The sequence below is a fragment of the Paroedura picta genome, chromosome 2, assembly GCF_049243985.1.
Source record: "Paroedura picta isolate Pp20150507F chromosome 2, Ppicta_v3.0, whole genome shotgun sequence".
Classification (NCBI taxonomy): Eukaryota; Metazoa; Chordata; class Lepidosauria; order Squamata; family Gekkonidae; genus Paroedura; species Paroedura picta.
Window position 1 is genome coordinate 160,348,863 of NC_135370.1, and position 16,029 is coordinate 160,364,891.

General features: G+C 43.8%; 1 protein-coding gene across 2 annotated transcripts in view; it reads right to left on the minus strand.

Moving 5' to 3' along the window:
* Nucleotides 1–16,029, minus strand: part of ITPK1 (inositol-tetrakisphosphate 1-kinase) — a 166,879-nt gene that overhangs the window by 120,166 nt on the left and 30,684 nt on the right. For both annotated transcript variants that reach the window (XM_077323537.1, XM_077323538.1), the window contains exon 2: nt 6,193–6,217. In XM_077323537.1, the coding sequence (XP_077179652.1) occupies nt 6,193–6,217 (25 nt within the window). The remainder of the gene's footprint in view (nt 1–6,192; nt 6,218–16,029) is intronic.

Sequence of the window (16,029 nt, forward strand, 5' to 3'; positions counted from 1 at the left end):
TCTGGTTACTGCCCACTCTGGAATTATCTCTGTAGCTGCTGAAGAGCCTTTCAGAAGAAATCAGAAGTCCCCCACTTATTCTGCCATTTTGTAGGAGCCATTAGATCACACTGTCTAAAAGGGAGCCTTTGGAATCTCTTGAGTTTCTCTAGTCTGTTTGGTTCTTATGAAAGTCATTTACAAAGTTTTGCTGGTAGTTTTCCCATAATTATAATTCTCTGATGCTTGACATTTTGTGTTTGATATGGTTTTAATTTGCTATCTGCCTGGGGTGCCAATTGCCTCATGAGCTTGTCAGTGTTTTAAATACATATATATATATATATATCGTCGTATACATAAAATTCATGGGGGGAATTTCATACCTGAGTGCCTTAGGACAGGAGTAATCAACCTGTGGTCCTTCAGATGTTCACGGACTACAATTCCCATGAGTCCCAGCCAGCAAACGCTGGCAGAAGCTCATAGGAATTGTAGTCCACGGACATCTGGAGGACCACAGGTTGACTACCCCTGCCTTAGAATAACAGGGAAAATGCAATAATCACAGACGTCATTCTACTTCTATTAAAACAAGAGTACTGTGGCAACATGGCTGAGAAATTTAATGACAAAAATATTTATCTCACATCGTGAGATGTCTTGCAGGAAAACTGCAGTTCCTAGGAAGTGGAGCATATGTAAGGTCAGCCCAGTGAGTACACACTATATTTAGACAAATATATGATTTGCAAGTGAGCTAAGGAGCTTGATCCTCTTAGGAACTGAAATAAGGAGAGGAGCCCAAGCCATTTAATTCCTGTAGCACAGTCAAAGTCAAGTTAAGGGCAAAGAAGAGGGCCACATATTCTCAATATGTACAGTTAAATCCTTGGAAAGGCTTAACCCCCCCCCCCCCCCCGCAATGTTCTTGCTTCTGGTGTCCACAAGAACTGCTTGTAGTTAGGTAAAAAATTTTTAAGGAACCTTATAATCAAATAACCATTTAATTTCTAAATTGGTTCCTTATTCTAACTGAAGGATGCATTTTGACCTCTGATGTGCAAGGTTTTCCTCTCATGTATTTATGAATTGCATATTGCATATTTTTGGTGAGGAAGAGGAAGAAGAGTTGATTCTTATATGACACTTTTCTCTACCTGAAGGAGTCTCAAAGTGGTTTACAGTCACCTTCCATTTCCTCTCCCCACAACAGACACCTTGTGAGGTGAATGAGGCTGTGAGAGCCCTGATATTACTGCTGGGTCAGAACAGCTTTCTCAGTGCCGTGGCGAGCCCAAGGTCACCCAGCTGGGTTCATGTGGAGGAGGAGCAGGGAATCAAACCCAGCTCACCAGATTAGAAGTCCGCAATCCTAACCACTACACCAAGCAGGTCACAACAGTTTTTCACCTTAATTTTTCCCACCACCATTTTTGCTAATCCCTTCTTGTAATACTCTACATTTCAAATGCAACATTCTCCATGGTTTAGTTATTCCTCTGCTGTGCCCACGGTAGCAAACATTAGACTGGTTTTACTTATCCTGCATGGATGACATGCCGATACATCTCATTCACTAAAAAAAAGCAGCAAGGGGAGTAAAACACAGGCACAAAAGCAGAAGAATGAGTTTTCCCACGAAGGCATCACAGCTCACGGATCTTGACGTCAACTTATACCTTAACAGATGCTCTGTGAAAGCAGCTTAGAATCTTTTGCTGGGACAGCTTTCTATTAACTATTTTTGACTGCTTTAAACCATTCGGATTAAGCAGTTAACTGCGCTGATCCGGCACCCTTCCCCTGCCTGGAAGGCTAAAGCCATGCCTAAAGAGGGAGCTCTCCCACCAGGTACTCGCTTGAGGCCGACCGACTCAGAACACCTGCTGGTCCCCCCAGACGACCCCCATGACTGAAAGAATTAACCTCGCAATGTTACTGTTAATTTTTATTTATATTATAAATGTGGTTTTGTAATCTTTTGATGCTTTATTAAATGTTGTTTTTATGTTACAGTCTATATAACATTCCATGTAAGTTATATAATGTTCAGTGTAAACCGTCCAGAACTGCAAAGAAAATGGGCGGTACAGAAATCTAAATAAATAAATAAACATTCCCAACTATAATAAGAGTCCCATTCAGATGCTGGTAGAAAGTGCCATCAAGTTGCCGCTGGCCTTTGGTGACCCTGGAAGCTGTTTGCTTAGACAATATGGCAGTCGAAAGTGCTGTCAAAGTCACTTCTGAGATGTTCAGAGGTGGTTTGCCATTGCCTTCCTCCATGCCATGACACTGGTGCCCCATGGAAGCCTCCCATTCATTTACTAGCCAGGGATGACCCTGCTAAGATTCCAAGATCTGATGTGAGCAGGCTAGCCTGGTGACATACAGTGTCTTATTTCTTTCCCTGCACTCTGTCTTTCCCCTACAGAGTCATTGAAAGGGACCTCCAGAGTCATCTCGTGGATGACCCTCCCTCCCCCATTGCTCTCTGCTTACTTGCATAACGACTGAACTGCTGATTCACAGAAATCAAATAGCCAAGAATATACATTAATTGTTAGGAGATTCTCGTCATCTGAGTTAATTTGTAGAACCCGGACAACGTGCTGAATACTTCCTTCTTTGGCAAGGAGTATTTTTGCACCAGTGAAACCAGTCAAAGTACAGTTAAGTGCACTGGCAGCTTTGGTCACCAGAAAAGTCAATAATTCTAGCAAAAGTTGAAGGTAGCACAAAAAGAGGAAGATCCAACGTGAGATTGATTGACTCAATCAAAGGAAGTCAGGACCCTCAATTTGCAGGACCTGTGAATGGCTGATAACAATAGGACATTTTGAGAGGATATTAATCCATTGTTTTGCTATGAGTCGGAAGTGACTTGACAGCACTTAACACCCACACATTAGGGGAACAAAGTTGTAGGATAAAAGTCAGAGTATTGGAGATGGTTCTGAAGGCTGTTATCCTGGATAACACTAGACTCCTTTTAGTATGGTTTCTGACCAGTCGATGGTACGGACATGGTTCTGGTGGCTTTAGCTGATGGTCTCTGCTTAAATGTGGACAAGGGCCATCCGTCTTTGTTCCTCTAACAGGATTTATTAGCAGCCTTTGATACTGTAGATCTTCTTGAAGCATTCCAAGAAGAAGAACCAGAGATCAAGGGCGGAGCTGTAGATTACGGGCAGAATTCAGAGCATTGCAGATGGAAGCCAGCTGTATGATGTGTACCTAAATGGCTCAGGGTGAATGAGTAGAAACTGAATCCTAACAAGATGGACCCAAAGCTGGTTGGGAAGGTTGAGATCTTCCCCAGTTCTAATGTTGTCCAGCTGATCCTTGATGCTCACTGACTCAGTTAATAGCCTGTAGGTTATACTGGATCCATTACTTCTGATGGAGAATCAGCCAATACAGCTGCAAAAATGCATTCTTCCAGCCCCCATTTTGACTCAGTGGATTTTGTTACCTGGATCTATGCTACAGTTACCTCAAGGCCAGATTATTGTAATGTATGCTACGTGAGCCTCTCTTTATTTTTTATTTTATTCATAATTGGACTTAGCAAGTTTACATTTTCACTTGTAGCAGTTTACATTTTCACAATACAAATCCATACATAACAAGCATTAATTGTTGCTGTTGTTGTTGTTAGATGTGAAGTCGTGTCCGACCCATCGCGACCCCATGGACAATGATCCTCCAGGCCTTCCTGTCCTCTACCATTCCCCAGAGTCCAATTAAGCTCTCACTGACTGCTTCAGTGACTCCATCCATTAATATCCCCCATTAAAACCACAACTAAAACAATATTCTAAAACTCATACACAATTGATGGCATCTCACACTGGGCTGGTGTCAAAGTTGACTTTGAAGTCAACTTGAAGGCTCCATTTGGTACAGAATAGTGCAGCCCAGTTGCTATTGGGAGCTTCATCTGAACGTACATGTCATAGCCATGCCGTAATTACACCACCGGTTACCTGGTGGAATTCAAGAGACTGGTTATCACCTACAAATGTGTTTGGACCCACATGCCTGCATAGTGATGCTCCACTATGACTGCTTCACCCACCTAAGCAAAGCCTTCTGAAGTTGCCACCCTGCAAATGGGTAAGATCAGCAGCTGCCATTCATTTGCATATCTCAGTGATGGCTTAGAATGGCATGTCCAAGAAGGTCAGGAAGGCTTCTGAACATGCCTATCATTCCACAGAATGTTCAAAACAGAGGAGTTCAGGAAGGCATTGTTATGAAAGGCTTAAAACTGCAGTCAAATGGAACAGTCCAAGGGGGAACCTTATAATGGAACAGGATTGTAATCTACTGTAATGATAATTGTAGGTGCCACTGTTCTTTGTTGTATTGCCTTATACTTGCCATTACACTTTCTCCATTGTTTATAACACGCCTTTTCTCTGGCAATGTTGTTGCTCACGTTGTTTTCTAATTCTGTGATCCTAATCCTATTGCTAACTGGTTGCTCCAGGTTGGCTGGCTGCACTATTCCATATTCAAGTAATCTGCCTTGAGCCTCAGTGAGAAAGGTAGGCTATAAAAATCAATAATAATGCTGGTTGTGAAAGATAATGGAGAGCCAGTTTGGTGTAGTGGTTAGGAGTGTGGATTTCTAATCTGGCATGCCGAGTTTGATTCTGCACTCCCCCACATGCAGCCAGCTGGGTGACCTTGGGCTTTCGCTGGCAGGGGCTCATGGGAATTGTAGTCCATAGACAACTGAAGGGCTGCAGTTTGACTACCCCTGCACCAACAGCTTCACAGTTCCTAGGGAGCATGTACATCACACACAAGCAAGGGCGCTTTGATCATAGCCAATCAAATACTTCTAGGGCTAAGTCAAAATTTTGTATTGCCTCCATTTTTTAATTTTGTCACAAATTGCTAACAGAGCAGCTCTTTTACAGCAACTTTTTGGAAAAGTTACGAGAAGAGGTGAAACATCTGAACCACTTACTGGAGACTATGATGCCGTTCACTGCTGCTGCTAGGAGCCCTTGTTCTGTGTTTAACTAAAAGATGCAAGTGAGGGCCACGACTTGTATGTTCAGACTACCAAGAGGGACGGACCAGAACCAATGGGATGAAATTAATTCAAAAGAAATTCCATCTAGAAGAATAAATTCCTGTCAGATCAGTTTCTCAGTGTAACAGGCTTCCTCGGGAGGTGGTGGGTTCTCTACCCTTGGAGATTTTTAAACAGAGGCTGGATAGCCATCTGGCAGAGAGGCTGATTTTGTGAAAATTCAAGGGGGTGGCAGGTTACAGTGGATGAGCGATGGGGTTGTGAGTGTCCTGCATAGTGCAGGGGGTTGGACTAGATGACCCAGGAGATCCCTTCCAACTCTATGATTCTATGACTTCTGTTTCAGTTTCTTGATACCAAGGGGTCACCAATCACCTCCTTCTGCTACAAGATCTGATTCTTCCCGCATGTTGACCCCAGGGACACTGTTTTCTACAGGAACAGTAACTCTGTGGATATATGAGAGGGCACAGAGGGGGAGCCAAGGAAATCCCACTTGGTGGTCTGATCTCTGGAAATTTCCAGTGAGTCCAAGCATGGGTGAGGACCAACTTCCTGCTGTCACTCTGGCGCCTTTGGACTTAAAATGGAAGTGAAAAACAGTACATAGGAACAGCAGAGAACACAGTTACTGCCACTAGGACATGGAAAAGAAGAGAGACAGATGAGGAAAGAGTATGTATGAAAATCTTTCCTACTCTCCCTCAGAAGGCCCTGTTTAAGAGAGAAATGTTCACTTGCAAGTGTCTAGCTTGGCCCTAAGGATTTCTGCTCAGCTATTTTTGGCTATCAAGAAACTTGTTATACTGATACATTTTGTGAAAATAATGTGTTGTACCTATTTGGCTTTGTTTACTGTATTTAAGTGAAATAAACATGTTACTTCCAGTCCCAATCACCTGACACTGGAAATTTTCTCTAGGAAGCTCACACCAATGCCCAATTCAATCCCTATCACAAAACAGAACAGCCACACAGGTTAAATGCTACAACCACCGTCAGCAATCTAAACCAACCATCACAAAGCAAGGCAAAATTAAAATGCAACAATGCTGTCATCCATACTTGCTGCTGTACAAGGCAAAGTGATTTTTCTGTCCAATATTCATTTAGAAAACATTATAAGGAATTTTAAATATATATATATATATAGTACTCACCTGTATTACTTCTATCCCCCTTTTCCTGGAAAAAAGCAGAAGAAAAATAAAATTATTAAAGTAAAAATACAAAACATAGGTTGACATTAAAGAAGTTACTAAAGATGGACAGAGACCAGACTGGCAAAGGCTACTTCATATCTTTAAAAGCTGGCACCAAATTCTTGGTTCCCTTCCATCTAAAGGTCCTAGAGCAGTGGTTCTCAACCTGGGGCTTGGGATCCCTTTGGGGGTCAAACAACCCTTTCACAGGTGTCACGGTAGGACAAGCAACTTGGTGGGGAACACTGCCACTGTTGCTGCTCCTCCTGAAGGCACCCACCAATTTATATACAATTTATTACCAATTTATATACAGTCATGAACAATGGCTCTTCACGCCATTGGCCAGTTTTGGTTTAATTTCTGTGAAAGAACACCTGCATAATTTTATGGGGTCACCGCAACATGAGGAACTGTATTAAAGGGTTGCGGCATTAGGAAGGTTGAGAACCACTGTCCTAGAGCATTATAAAGACAAAAAGTTTTGCAGAGTCCCAAAGGTTAGCCATGGCTAGCGCCATTGACTAGGAATGAATATTAGACACAGGCTATTGGTGGTGGACAGTGCTGTCAAAGCCCAGGCAATTTATGATGGCCCCATAGGGCTTTCAAAGCAAGAGACAGAGACAGTTTGCCATTGCTTGTCTCCATATAGCAACCTGGGACTTCCATGGTGGTCTCCCACTCAGGTACTAACTAGAAACCACGTTTCAAACAGATTTAAATATGGAATATATTATTCTATGACACCAGTGAATACAACCAAACATGTGCAGAAAAGCGGAGAACAACCCTCTATTACAGAGAATTACGGTTTCAGCAGCAGAATCGCCTGATGGTCAACACAAATTTAACCCAAGAATTCACTCTCTCCCCAGAGAAACATGTACTGAACGATTCCCAAAATTGGGGCTGACAAAGAGGACTGAACGACAGGAGAGCATCTGAGATTCAAGCGTTGATCCTTATTTGGGAGTAAGCCTCCATGAACTCAATTGGACTTGCTTCTGAATAACGTTGCATAAGACAGCAGACAACATCACCAAGCAATTTCTACACAGCCTGAAGGACCAAAGAGAACATTATGTAACATCCAGCTGTTGCTGCTTAATGAAGACTGCAGCTTTTCTAAACAGAAGTGTCTCCATATAAAAGTATTTCAAACATCTCAAGTAATTTGGGTCTTATAATAAGCGAACTAATAGTAGGGATGAGGCAAAAAGAAGGAACCTGTAGCTCATCCCGAACTATCCATATTTTCTCCCCATGCTGCAGTTTTCTTCCTATACTGCAGTTTTTAATGATGCCTTCTAAAGAATCAGAGAGCCATGAGCTGGTGACAAAACATCAGGGTTTCACTGAAAGCCTTTAGAGTGCCAATTTTTTAAAAAACGCTTCATTGAGCTGATGCTCTTCAAGGACAAACTGTGAATAGATGATCAAAGATCAACTGGAAAACATATACTTTTTAACTACTGACTTCATCTAATGAAGTGGTATAAAACTTGGGAGTGTTATTTGGGGGAGGGGGAAATAAAGTGAGAAGAGAGTTGGGAAACTTTAATTTCATTTGCAGAACCTTAAGAATTGCTTCTAATTTATTCTTCCTCAAAAGTGACATCTGTGTCACAGAACGTAATAGAAAAATGTCAGTCAACTTGCATTACCATTGCAAAACTCTGTTTTTCAAAGTAGATTGCTTACAGCAGTGGTCCTCAACCCCCGGTCTGAGGACCGGGTCCAGTCCGTAGATCAGTCAGTACCAGTCCGCTGCTCCTCCTCGTCTCCAACGGCCACCATGGCTGGGGCTCTCCCTTGGCATGGCACTGCGCAGCTGCTGCTGGCAGCGCCCCCCAGCAGGCGGCAGGAAGTCAGGGGCACCGGAGGGAAAGCAAGCGGAGCAGGGGCTCAGGCGGCGATGTCTCTTGGCAAAAGACTACCCCCCCCCCCCGGGCCTCAGTAAAATTGTCAAGCATTGACTGGTCCCCGGTGATAAAAAGGTTGGGGACCACTGGCTTACAGTCCTTTAGTGAATTACTAACTATGCCCAACTCACTGGCAATAACTCCCCCAGACTTACCAATTCCCTCTCCTCCCTTTCACTTCTGGAGTAAAACCATACTTAACATCATATCTGCACTGGCATTTTAACCATTCACTCAAACTATAGTTTATATGCTTCTAATAATGGAGGGAGGGATGGCCACACAAGGATACACCGGGCACTGTAAGGCATGGGGAGTTCTGTGTACTGAATTCCCAAGCACAGGCCTGTATGTTTTTCAGTATCAGGTGTCCAGGAGCCAATAATGGTAAATGTAGCATCTGAAGCAGCCCCCTGCCCTAAACAGTGATGGGGGGGGGGCACAAGGTATAAAATTCAAGAGGTCTGTCAAAAAAGCCAACTTCTCCCCCTCCCACTGCATACAACTGAGAAAATATCAGGTCATTGGTTCCCAAAGCATTTATCTTAGACATGGGGTTCTATAGGCATATACCCTAATATGAGTAGTAAAGTAATATATGTAGTGATGTCATGTAATGTAATAGAAGAGGTAATGTACAGATTGACCCAACCTGGATAACCCAGGCAAGCTTGATCCCATCAGATCTAAATAGCCAAGTGGGGTCAGCCCTGGCTAGCGCTTGGAAGGGCAACCTCCAAGGAAACCAGGTCATGACAAAGGGACAAACCACCTCTAAATGTCTCTTGCCTGGTTGGCAGACAGTTTTAGGATGCCATATTTTTACCATTGGTGGCTCTAATATTTCTGAAAAGCCGGCCAGAAGCCAGCCGCAACGTGCTCAACCAGCCTTGTGGCCAGATGCTGCCTGGCTGCGCCTTCACCGCTGATCGACCCAGCTGTCAACAGCCATGGTGGGCCGACCAGCAGCACAGCTGTTGCCCCAGCTGTCAGTGGGGCTACCAGCTCGGCCTCTGCGTGCCAACCTGACCAGCTGTGAGGCCGTCGCCCCAGCCAGCAGCACGATGCCCCACTCGACCGCTGCACGCCCCGCCGCCTGCCTGCCAAGCTGTTGGCCCGTCGCAAGCCACAACAGTAGGTCAGGCGGCCGCCCCTCTGGGGGCACCAACCGTTAGTGCCCATTGCATTCCGGGATGCAACAGGCTTTCAGGCTAGTAACAACATAAATAAACAGTAGTAATATGTTCTTATAGGAATCAGCCCATCCTGATCCTGACTGACTCTGATTTTCCCAGAAATTTCTAAACCACAATAAAATGCTTACAGAGGCGTTATAATACTTTCCTCTTGGAGGTTACAATTCAAAACAGGCAGATTGCATCAAGGCCTTGGCACCATGCAAATCCGCATGCAGCCCTCTTGGAGACCTTGCATGAGCTGTGAGGCCTTGCTGAAACCTCAACAATTTTGGCATTTGGTTTTAAAGTTTTCCAGAACTCTTGGGGGCGGCTAGAATAGAGGTGACAGATTCGGATACCGGAAAGCTGTCCGGTCATACTTTCAAGCCTCATAAAGGAAGGGCTGAGTCATTATTCTGGACACTGGGGATTAACATTACAAGAGTCTTTGGCTACCACCCCAACTGGCTAGAAAGCGGTGTTATTTAGAAGGGACTTATCATGCCTAACATACCAAAGATTGTTCCCCCAACTTGAACTGTCAAACTCAGGAAACCTAAACCTGAGATATATGGGTCATGGAGACTGAGCACCTCTGAATGACCCTCAATATTTTTCTGTGGCATGTGAGCAGGCTGAAATTTGTCAGCCTAATCCTATATATCCTCTAGTACTCAATTTCACCAGAATTGAGTGCCAACTTAATTAGTACCCTCAAATGCAGTAGCCACTTGAAACACAATTTTCAGTATAACCATAAGAAAGGCACAGCATTCCTGATTTTGCTGTGCATCAAGCAAGGCCACCATCAATTTAAGCAGTACAATTCCCAGAGGAGTTTAAATTTCTTTGTCTAGGAGTAGTTTTCACTAGTCTTTAGAACAGCGGAAAAATTCTGTATTTGACTGGTGTCTTACCAGACATGTTGACTTTATGATCATCCGGCTCGCATGTGGTGGTTGCTCTTAAAGCAGACAAAAGGTAAACAAGACATTCTAGCAAAGTAAATCTGAAGTCCCTTGGCCAGCAAGATTCTCGTTTTCTGCAGCAATGTGGACAAGCCAAAAGATCCTTTTTGCGTTTATACACAATGGCACAAGTTACCCAGCAGCCATCCATGCCAAAGTTCTACTACCTTCGTTAGGAGAACACTGCCAGCTCATCAATATCCTTCACAGCTATAGCACCTCCTATTCTACGTGTTATATTGCTAGGCTTTGTTACGTGGGAAATGGAACAGGAAAACACAAAATTCAAGTAGGTAAAGGGAGGTGAAAAGCAGATGGTGGGTTGACAATTTGTAACACCCCAAATGATAATAATCAAGCAATCAGGGGGTCAGGAGATACTGCAGGTTCTGAGTGGTTTTCTTAAGGCAAAACAGTCAATTTAAGATCGTAACACCATAGACCACAGGCCAACATGCTGATGAGCTGTAATTTGCTTCTTGTCCTGTCATGCACAATCATACCCAAATTGCTTCTTGTGAAAGGCAAATGCAATCCAAAAGAAGGCCTTCTGTGCCGAATGAGTAACTCAACAAGGCAATTAGACTACTGTTCTGCAAGAACACATGCTGACTACAAAATACCACATGATAGAGCTTTTATTAGTTTTCAGTTGTGCTACTCTAATGTAAATATAGCTCCCCCAGTGGGGTGCTAAATTTTGATTTAAGGCAATGGTGAACTTGTACAAGTCAGGCTTCTAGAATTTTAAATAAAGATCAACCTAAGATACCTGGAACATTTATTATGTTATAATACTATACTAAATAATACTAAATACTAAATAAAAAAATACTAAATAATAATATATTATCATGTTATAATATAGTATAATAATAATATGACACACACACACAAACACTGAATTCAGAATTTCATGTCACAATTCCTCTGTTTTTTTGGCTAGCTTTGGGACTAAGCAGCTCATATTTCAGAGCCGATCTGCTTCAGCAAGAAAGCTCTGCCAAAATCCCAAACGCTCTTTGAAAATGGAGGAGAATATATTCTCTCAAATGTTTTTCTGTATACACACAGACATGCAAACTACCATAAAACCTCTCCCATGTAACAACACAACAGTAAAAGTTATACTACTAGAGGGTGGAGCTCAGAAAGGTACACGATTTCCAAGATCTTGCCCAGAACAGTTAACTTACTGAAGCATATCTGAACTTGAAAACCATTCTAGCTTGCCAAGGGTTGAATGGCATTACACTTTGTTCAACTTTGCTACAAACACTGCCAGCTCATCAAGATCCTGACAGGTTTAATGGCAACTAAGTACTACACAAGCAATACAACCAATTCAAAACAGCCCCTTTGTGCTTATTCTGAACAGTACCTACCTTTTAAGGATTGCTGTGAGGCACGTACATGGACGGCATGCGGAAAAACAGTCCATATACAACTACCTTGCTAAAAATCAAAGCTATATGAATTTATCGGCAACATGATTCTCTGAAAAGTTTCAAAATGATAATCCACCCAACAATGAAACTCAGTTCTGATCAAAAACAAAAAAAATCATTTAGTATTCAAACAGTTTCTTGATATCCACACTGGTGGATACAGAAAGTGCCATTAAGTAGCAGCTGACTTCTGGAGACTCTGTAGGGCAGTGGTCCCCAACCCCCGGTCCAGGGACCAGTACCGGCCCGCAGCTCCTCCTCATCCTCCTCCCAGGCTGCTGCCTCGGGGGCTGCCCTGCCACTCTGCCACCGGCTCACCTTTGGTGTTCTCCAGCGGCTGCCATGGCTGGGGCTCCCCCTCAGCATGGCACTGTGCAGCTGCTGCTGGTAGCGCCCCCTAGTGGGCGGCGGGAAGTCAGGGGTGCCAGTGGGAAAGCAAGTGAAGCAGGGGCTCAGGCGGCGGCGACGTCTCTCGGCAAAAGACTACCCCCCCGGGCCTCAGTAAAATTGTCAAGTGTTGACCGATCCCCAGTGATAAAAAGGTAGGGGACCACTGCTGTAGGGTTTTCAAGGGAAAAGATTAATGGACATGGTTTGCCATTGCGTGCCTCTCCATAACAACCCTAGACTTCCTTGGTGGTCTTCCATCTCTGTACTAACCAGGGCTAACCCTGCTTAGCTCCCCAGATCTGATAAGATCAAGCCAGCCTGGGCCATCCACATTAGCACCACCTAACTTGATCTCTGAGATCACCTCTGTAACTGTAAACATACACTCACTCAATTTGTTTATTTAGAGTTCCCTTTCAGTAGAACAAGAGGTGATAAATACAGGCCTGGATCCTAAACAATCCAATCAAAATCATGCTAGAGAAGACAGCTTCCCACCCTTCCCCTCTCACTGGGGTCTTCTGTACCACCCCCCATTGTGCTTCCAGTGTGGGGGACCAAACTGGGAGTCTGCAATTGGCAAGGAAAAACCTCTCAAAGTTATCCTTTTACTTTCCTCTTCCACAGATGGAAAAGCCATTGCAACAAAGGAGTTCTTTTGTGCTAACAAAACAGCAAGTTAAGATCCAAACCAATGAATGCAGAAAGCCCTCATTACAAATGCATTAATGTGCATTTACAAGGATTCTAAACTGATTCCTCTATCATCACCGCCCATATCTATACAATTGCCAGCAATTATGCAGCGGCTTAGTGCAGGGGTAAGTCAACCTGTGGTCCTCCAGATGCTCAATTCCCATGAGCCCCTGCCATCATTTGCTGGTGGGGGCTCATGGGAATTGTAGTCCATGGACATCTGGAGGGCCACAGGTTGACTACCCCTGGCTTAGTGCACACTGAACCTTACATGTTACACCCCTTGCTGTCTGGTACCCAGACTGTCTTCTGCTCAGAAATTTGTCTTTCATGGTTTCCCCTGCAACAGCTGCTTTCTGATCACCAAGCTGGAGCCAAGGGAGGCAGCAAAGATCTTACAAGAATGAGGAGTCAAGTTACTGGCTTCTCTCTAACTATTTGGGAAGGGGCTTCCAAAGAAGCTAGACTTATTACAGGGAGCAAACAGTGGTTGAATGGGGTTGTTACTGAAGAAAGAGAGTAACTGGGGAGAAGGTGACACCTGAAGATCCCTTCTTGATTCTGCCCAAACTATCAAGAGAGAAGTTTCCAAGAGATTACAACACTTACTTGCCTTGGTAACTGCTCCTTCCCCCTCTGCAAGAGTTTCCTCCCTCATCTTTGACTGCATTGTGCTTTGCAAGCATTCTAGCATCTAAAGGGAAATGCACGGCCGGAGATGAGTGCTGTGTCTTCCCTGAACCTAAAATTCAGGTACAAGGTAGGACGTTGCTCTTGCGCAGAATGCTGCCAATGCTGCCAAGCAAAGCAAAGCAAAGCACAGAATTGAAGATTTTTTTTTTTTTACTTAATCGCTTCATTTATGCTGTAGTGGTTAATCGCAGTGGCTTCTGATCTGGAGCCAGCTGGGTGACCTTGGGTTCATCACAGCCTTGATAGTGCTGCTCTCACAGAGCAGTAACATCCGGGCTCTCTCAGCCCCTCCTAACTCACAGAATGCATGTTGCGGGGAGAGGAAAGTGAAGGCGATTATAAGCCACTTTGAGACTCCTTCGAGTAGAGAAAAGCAGGGTATAAAAACCAACTTTTCTTCTTCTCTCCTGCTTTCTAGCTCCTGTATTTGGAGGTCTGCCACCTTTGTGGATGGATGCTCCAGTTACCAGGGTAGTAAGCCACTGGTGGACTTCTCCATGAAGTCTACCCCACTTTTAAAGCTATTTATGCTCATGATCATTACGACCCCCAGTAAATTTTAGAGTTTCTCATCTTTAACCGCTCCTCGCGGAGCGGAAGAAATAAAACAGTAAGGGCCCCGAGGGCGGGCCCTGTCTGGGATGAGGAAGAGTGCCGATAGGCCCCTTCCCCTGGACTGACAAGTGGAGGGCCCAATCTGGAGGCCTCCCGATTGGGCCCTCCGCTTGTCAGTCCAGCCCCAATCTGCCAATCAGCAGCCACGCGCAGCACGCCTACTGATTGGCTGTTTCCCCCGCCTACAACCAATTGGGAGGCGCTTTGCGCCTCCCAACCCTCCTCACCCCCCACCAGAGCTTACCTTTGCTCTACGGCGGCCATTACTCTGCTGGCCGCCGAGAACAAAGGTAGGCTCGCTGGCCCCCGCCGTCTACCCGAGAACAGCTCCTTTTCACACCCTCACCCTGCAAAGTAAGCAGAACTTGGCTCCTCCCCTTAAAAGGACTACATTGTAAGTTATCAGTCGGAACAGAAGCAAATATGCCATATTGCTAAGAAAAAATTCACCACAGGTAGCCAAGTTGTTCATTCCGTGAATATTCATCTCATGTTACAAGCTACACTTTTAACCGAGTCTTATGCCACTTACTTCTGTCCAATGTAGAAGAAGAAAGCAAAACTGACTCAAAGGACAACTGTGAGTAAACTGGCAAAGTTACATAAGACAGGGCTGTTTTTAAAAATGGAACAAAATGTCAAGTGTACAAATCACAGGCAACTTAAGATGTATCAGCCGACCAAAAATAAAAGTGAAACTGACTTGCGTCTCTCCCATCCTAAATAAAATAATGACCTACGCCAGTGATTTTATTAGCATCACCTAAAAAATTAGACAACAGCAATGATTAACTTATTTTGTTGGATTAAAGGGAACTTTATTGGGGATAACATTTTACAGTTCTTACATATTTACTATACAACACTGTAATCCTGCCTACCCAAGAACCATCATTATCTAAAGCTGTACACTGTCTCACAGAAAGTATTCCTATGCAGTGCTTTCAGAAAATAGAGCCTTGTCTTAAAACAGTTCCCTCGCTGAAAAAACAAAACAAAAAAATCCTTAAGCTAGCTTTTACAGTGGTTCCCAAAATTCCGAATTTTTTCTGTACACAATTTTTAAAAAACATTTAAACCCCCCCCCCTTATCTAGGTTTCCACATCTTTAACTGAACCCCAGCATCACTCATAAGAAAACCCCCTGTGGAATTTCTTGATCTCCAGTTCATGGATTGAAACATAAAAATGAGAGTTTTTGGCCACCCAGCAAGGCTAGGCCAAGATTTTAGCCCAGCTATAAACACAATAAGCTATTCACCGAGTCAACGTCGGCCCTCTTTGTCAGGATGTGGCTAACTTTCCCACAGAATAATAAGGTTAAGGAGGAACAAAGGTGGATGATTCATCATTGTACTACAAACACCACATGTCCATGCACAAGCAGATCAAATGACTTTAGAACAAGAGCCCAGGAGATATCTGACTGCAAGGATGACCGGGTGTCTCAGTGGAAATGTTCCATTAATTAGAAAGAGCTACAACCAATTTAATGCAAATCATGGTGCGCTATAAATATGGCTCTTGGAGAACAGGACAGTCTAATTTGACCCTCCCTCCAAAAAAAAAAATACACACACCCTCTCACTGTGCAACCAACAAATGTCTTTCTTTTCCCATGAGCATGGCCCCTTCTTTGGAATCCAAACCTTCATTTGATCCGAGAAATCCTACCATTCTGGTGAGCACCTCATCCTGGGGTGCCCATTTGAAAGGACAAAAATCCAGGAAATGTTAAAAACCAAGCAAATTGATAGAAATGGTGAACAGAATATTGTTAACCGTTATTTCTAAACTACAGTGAAAGTATGGCATTGCGCAAATATTAAATTCTGTAACCGTGTTTATTGGATACTTGAGTAGAAACAAAGTACATTAAATG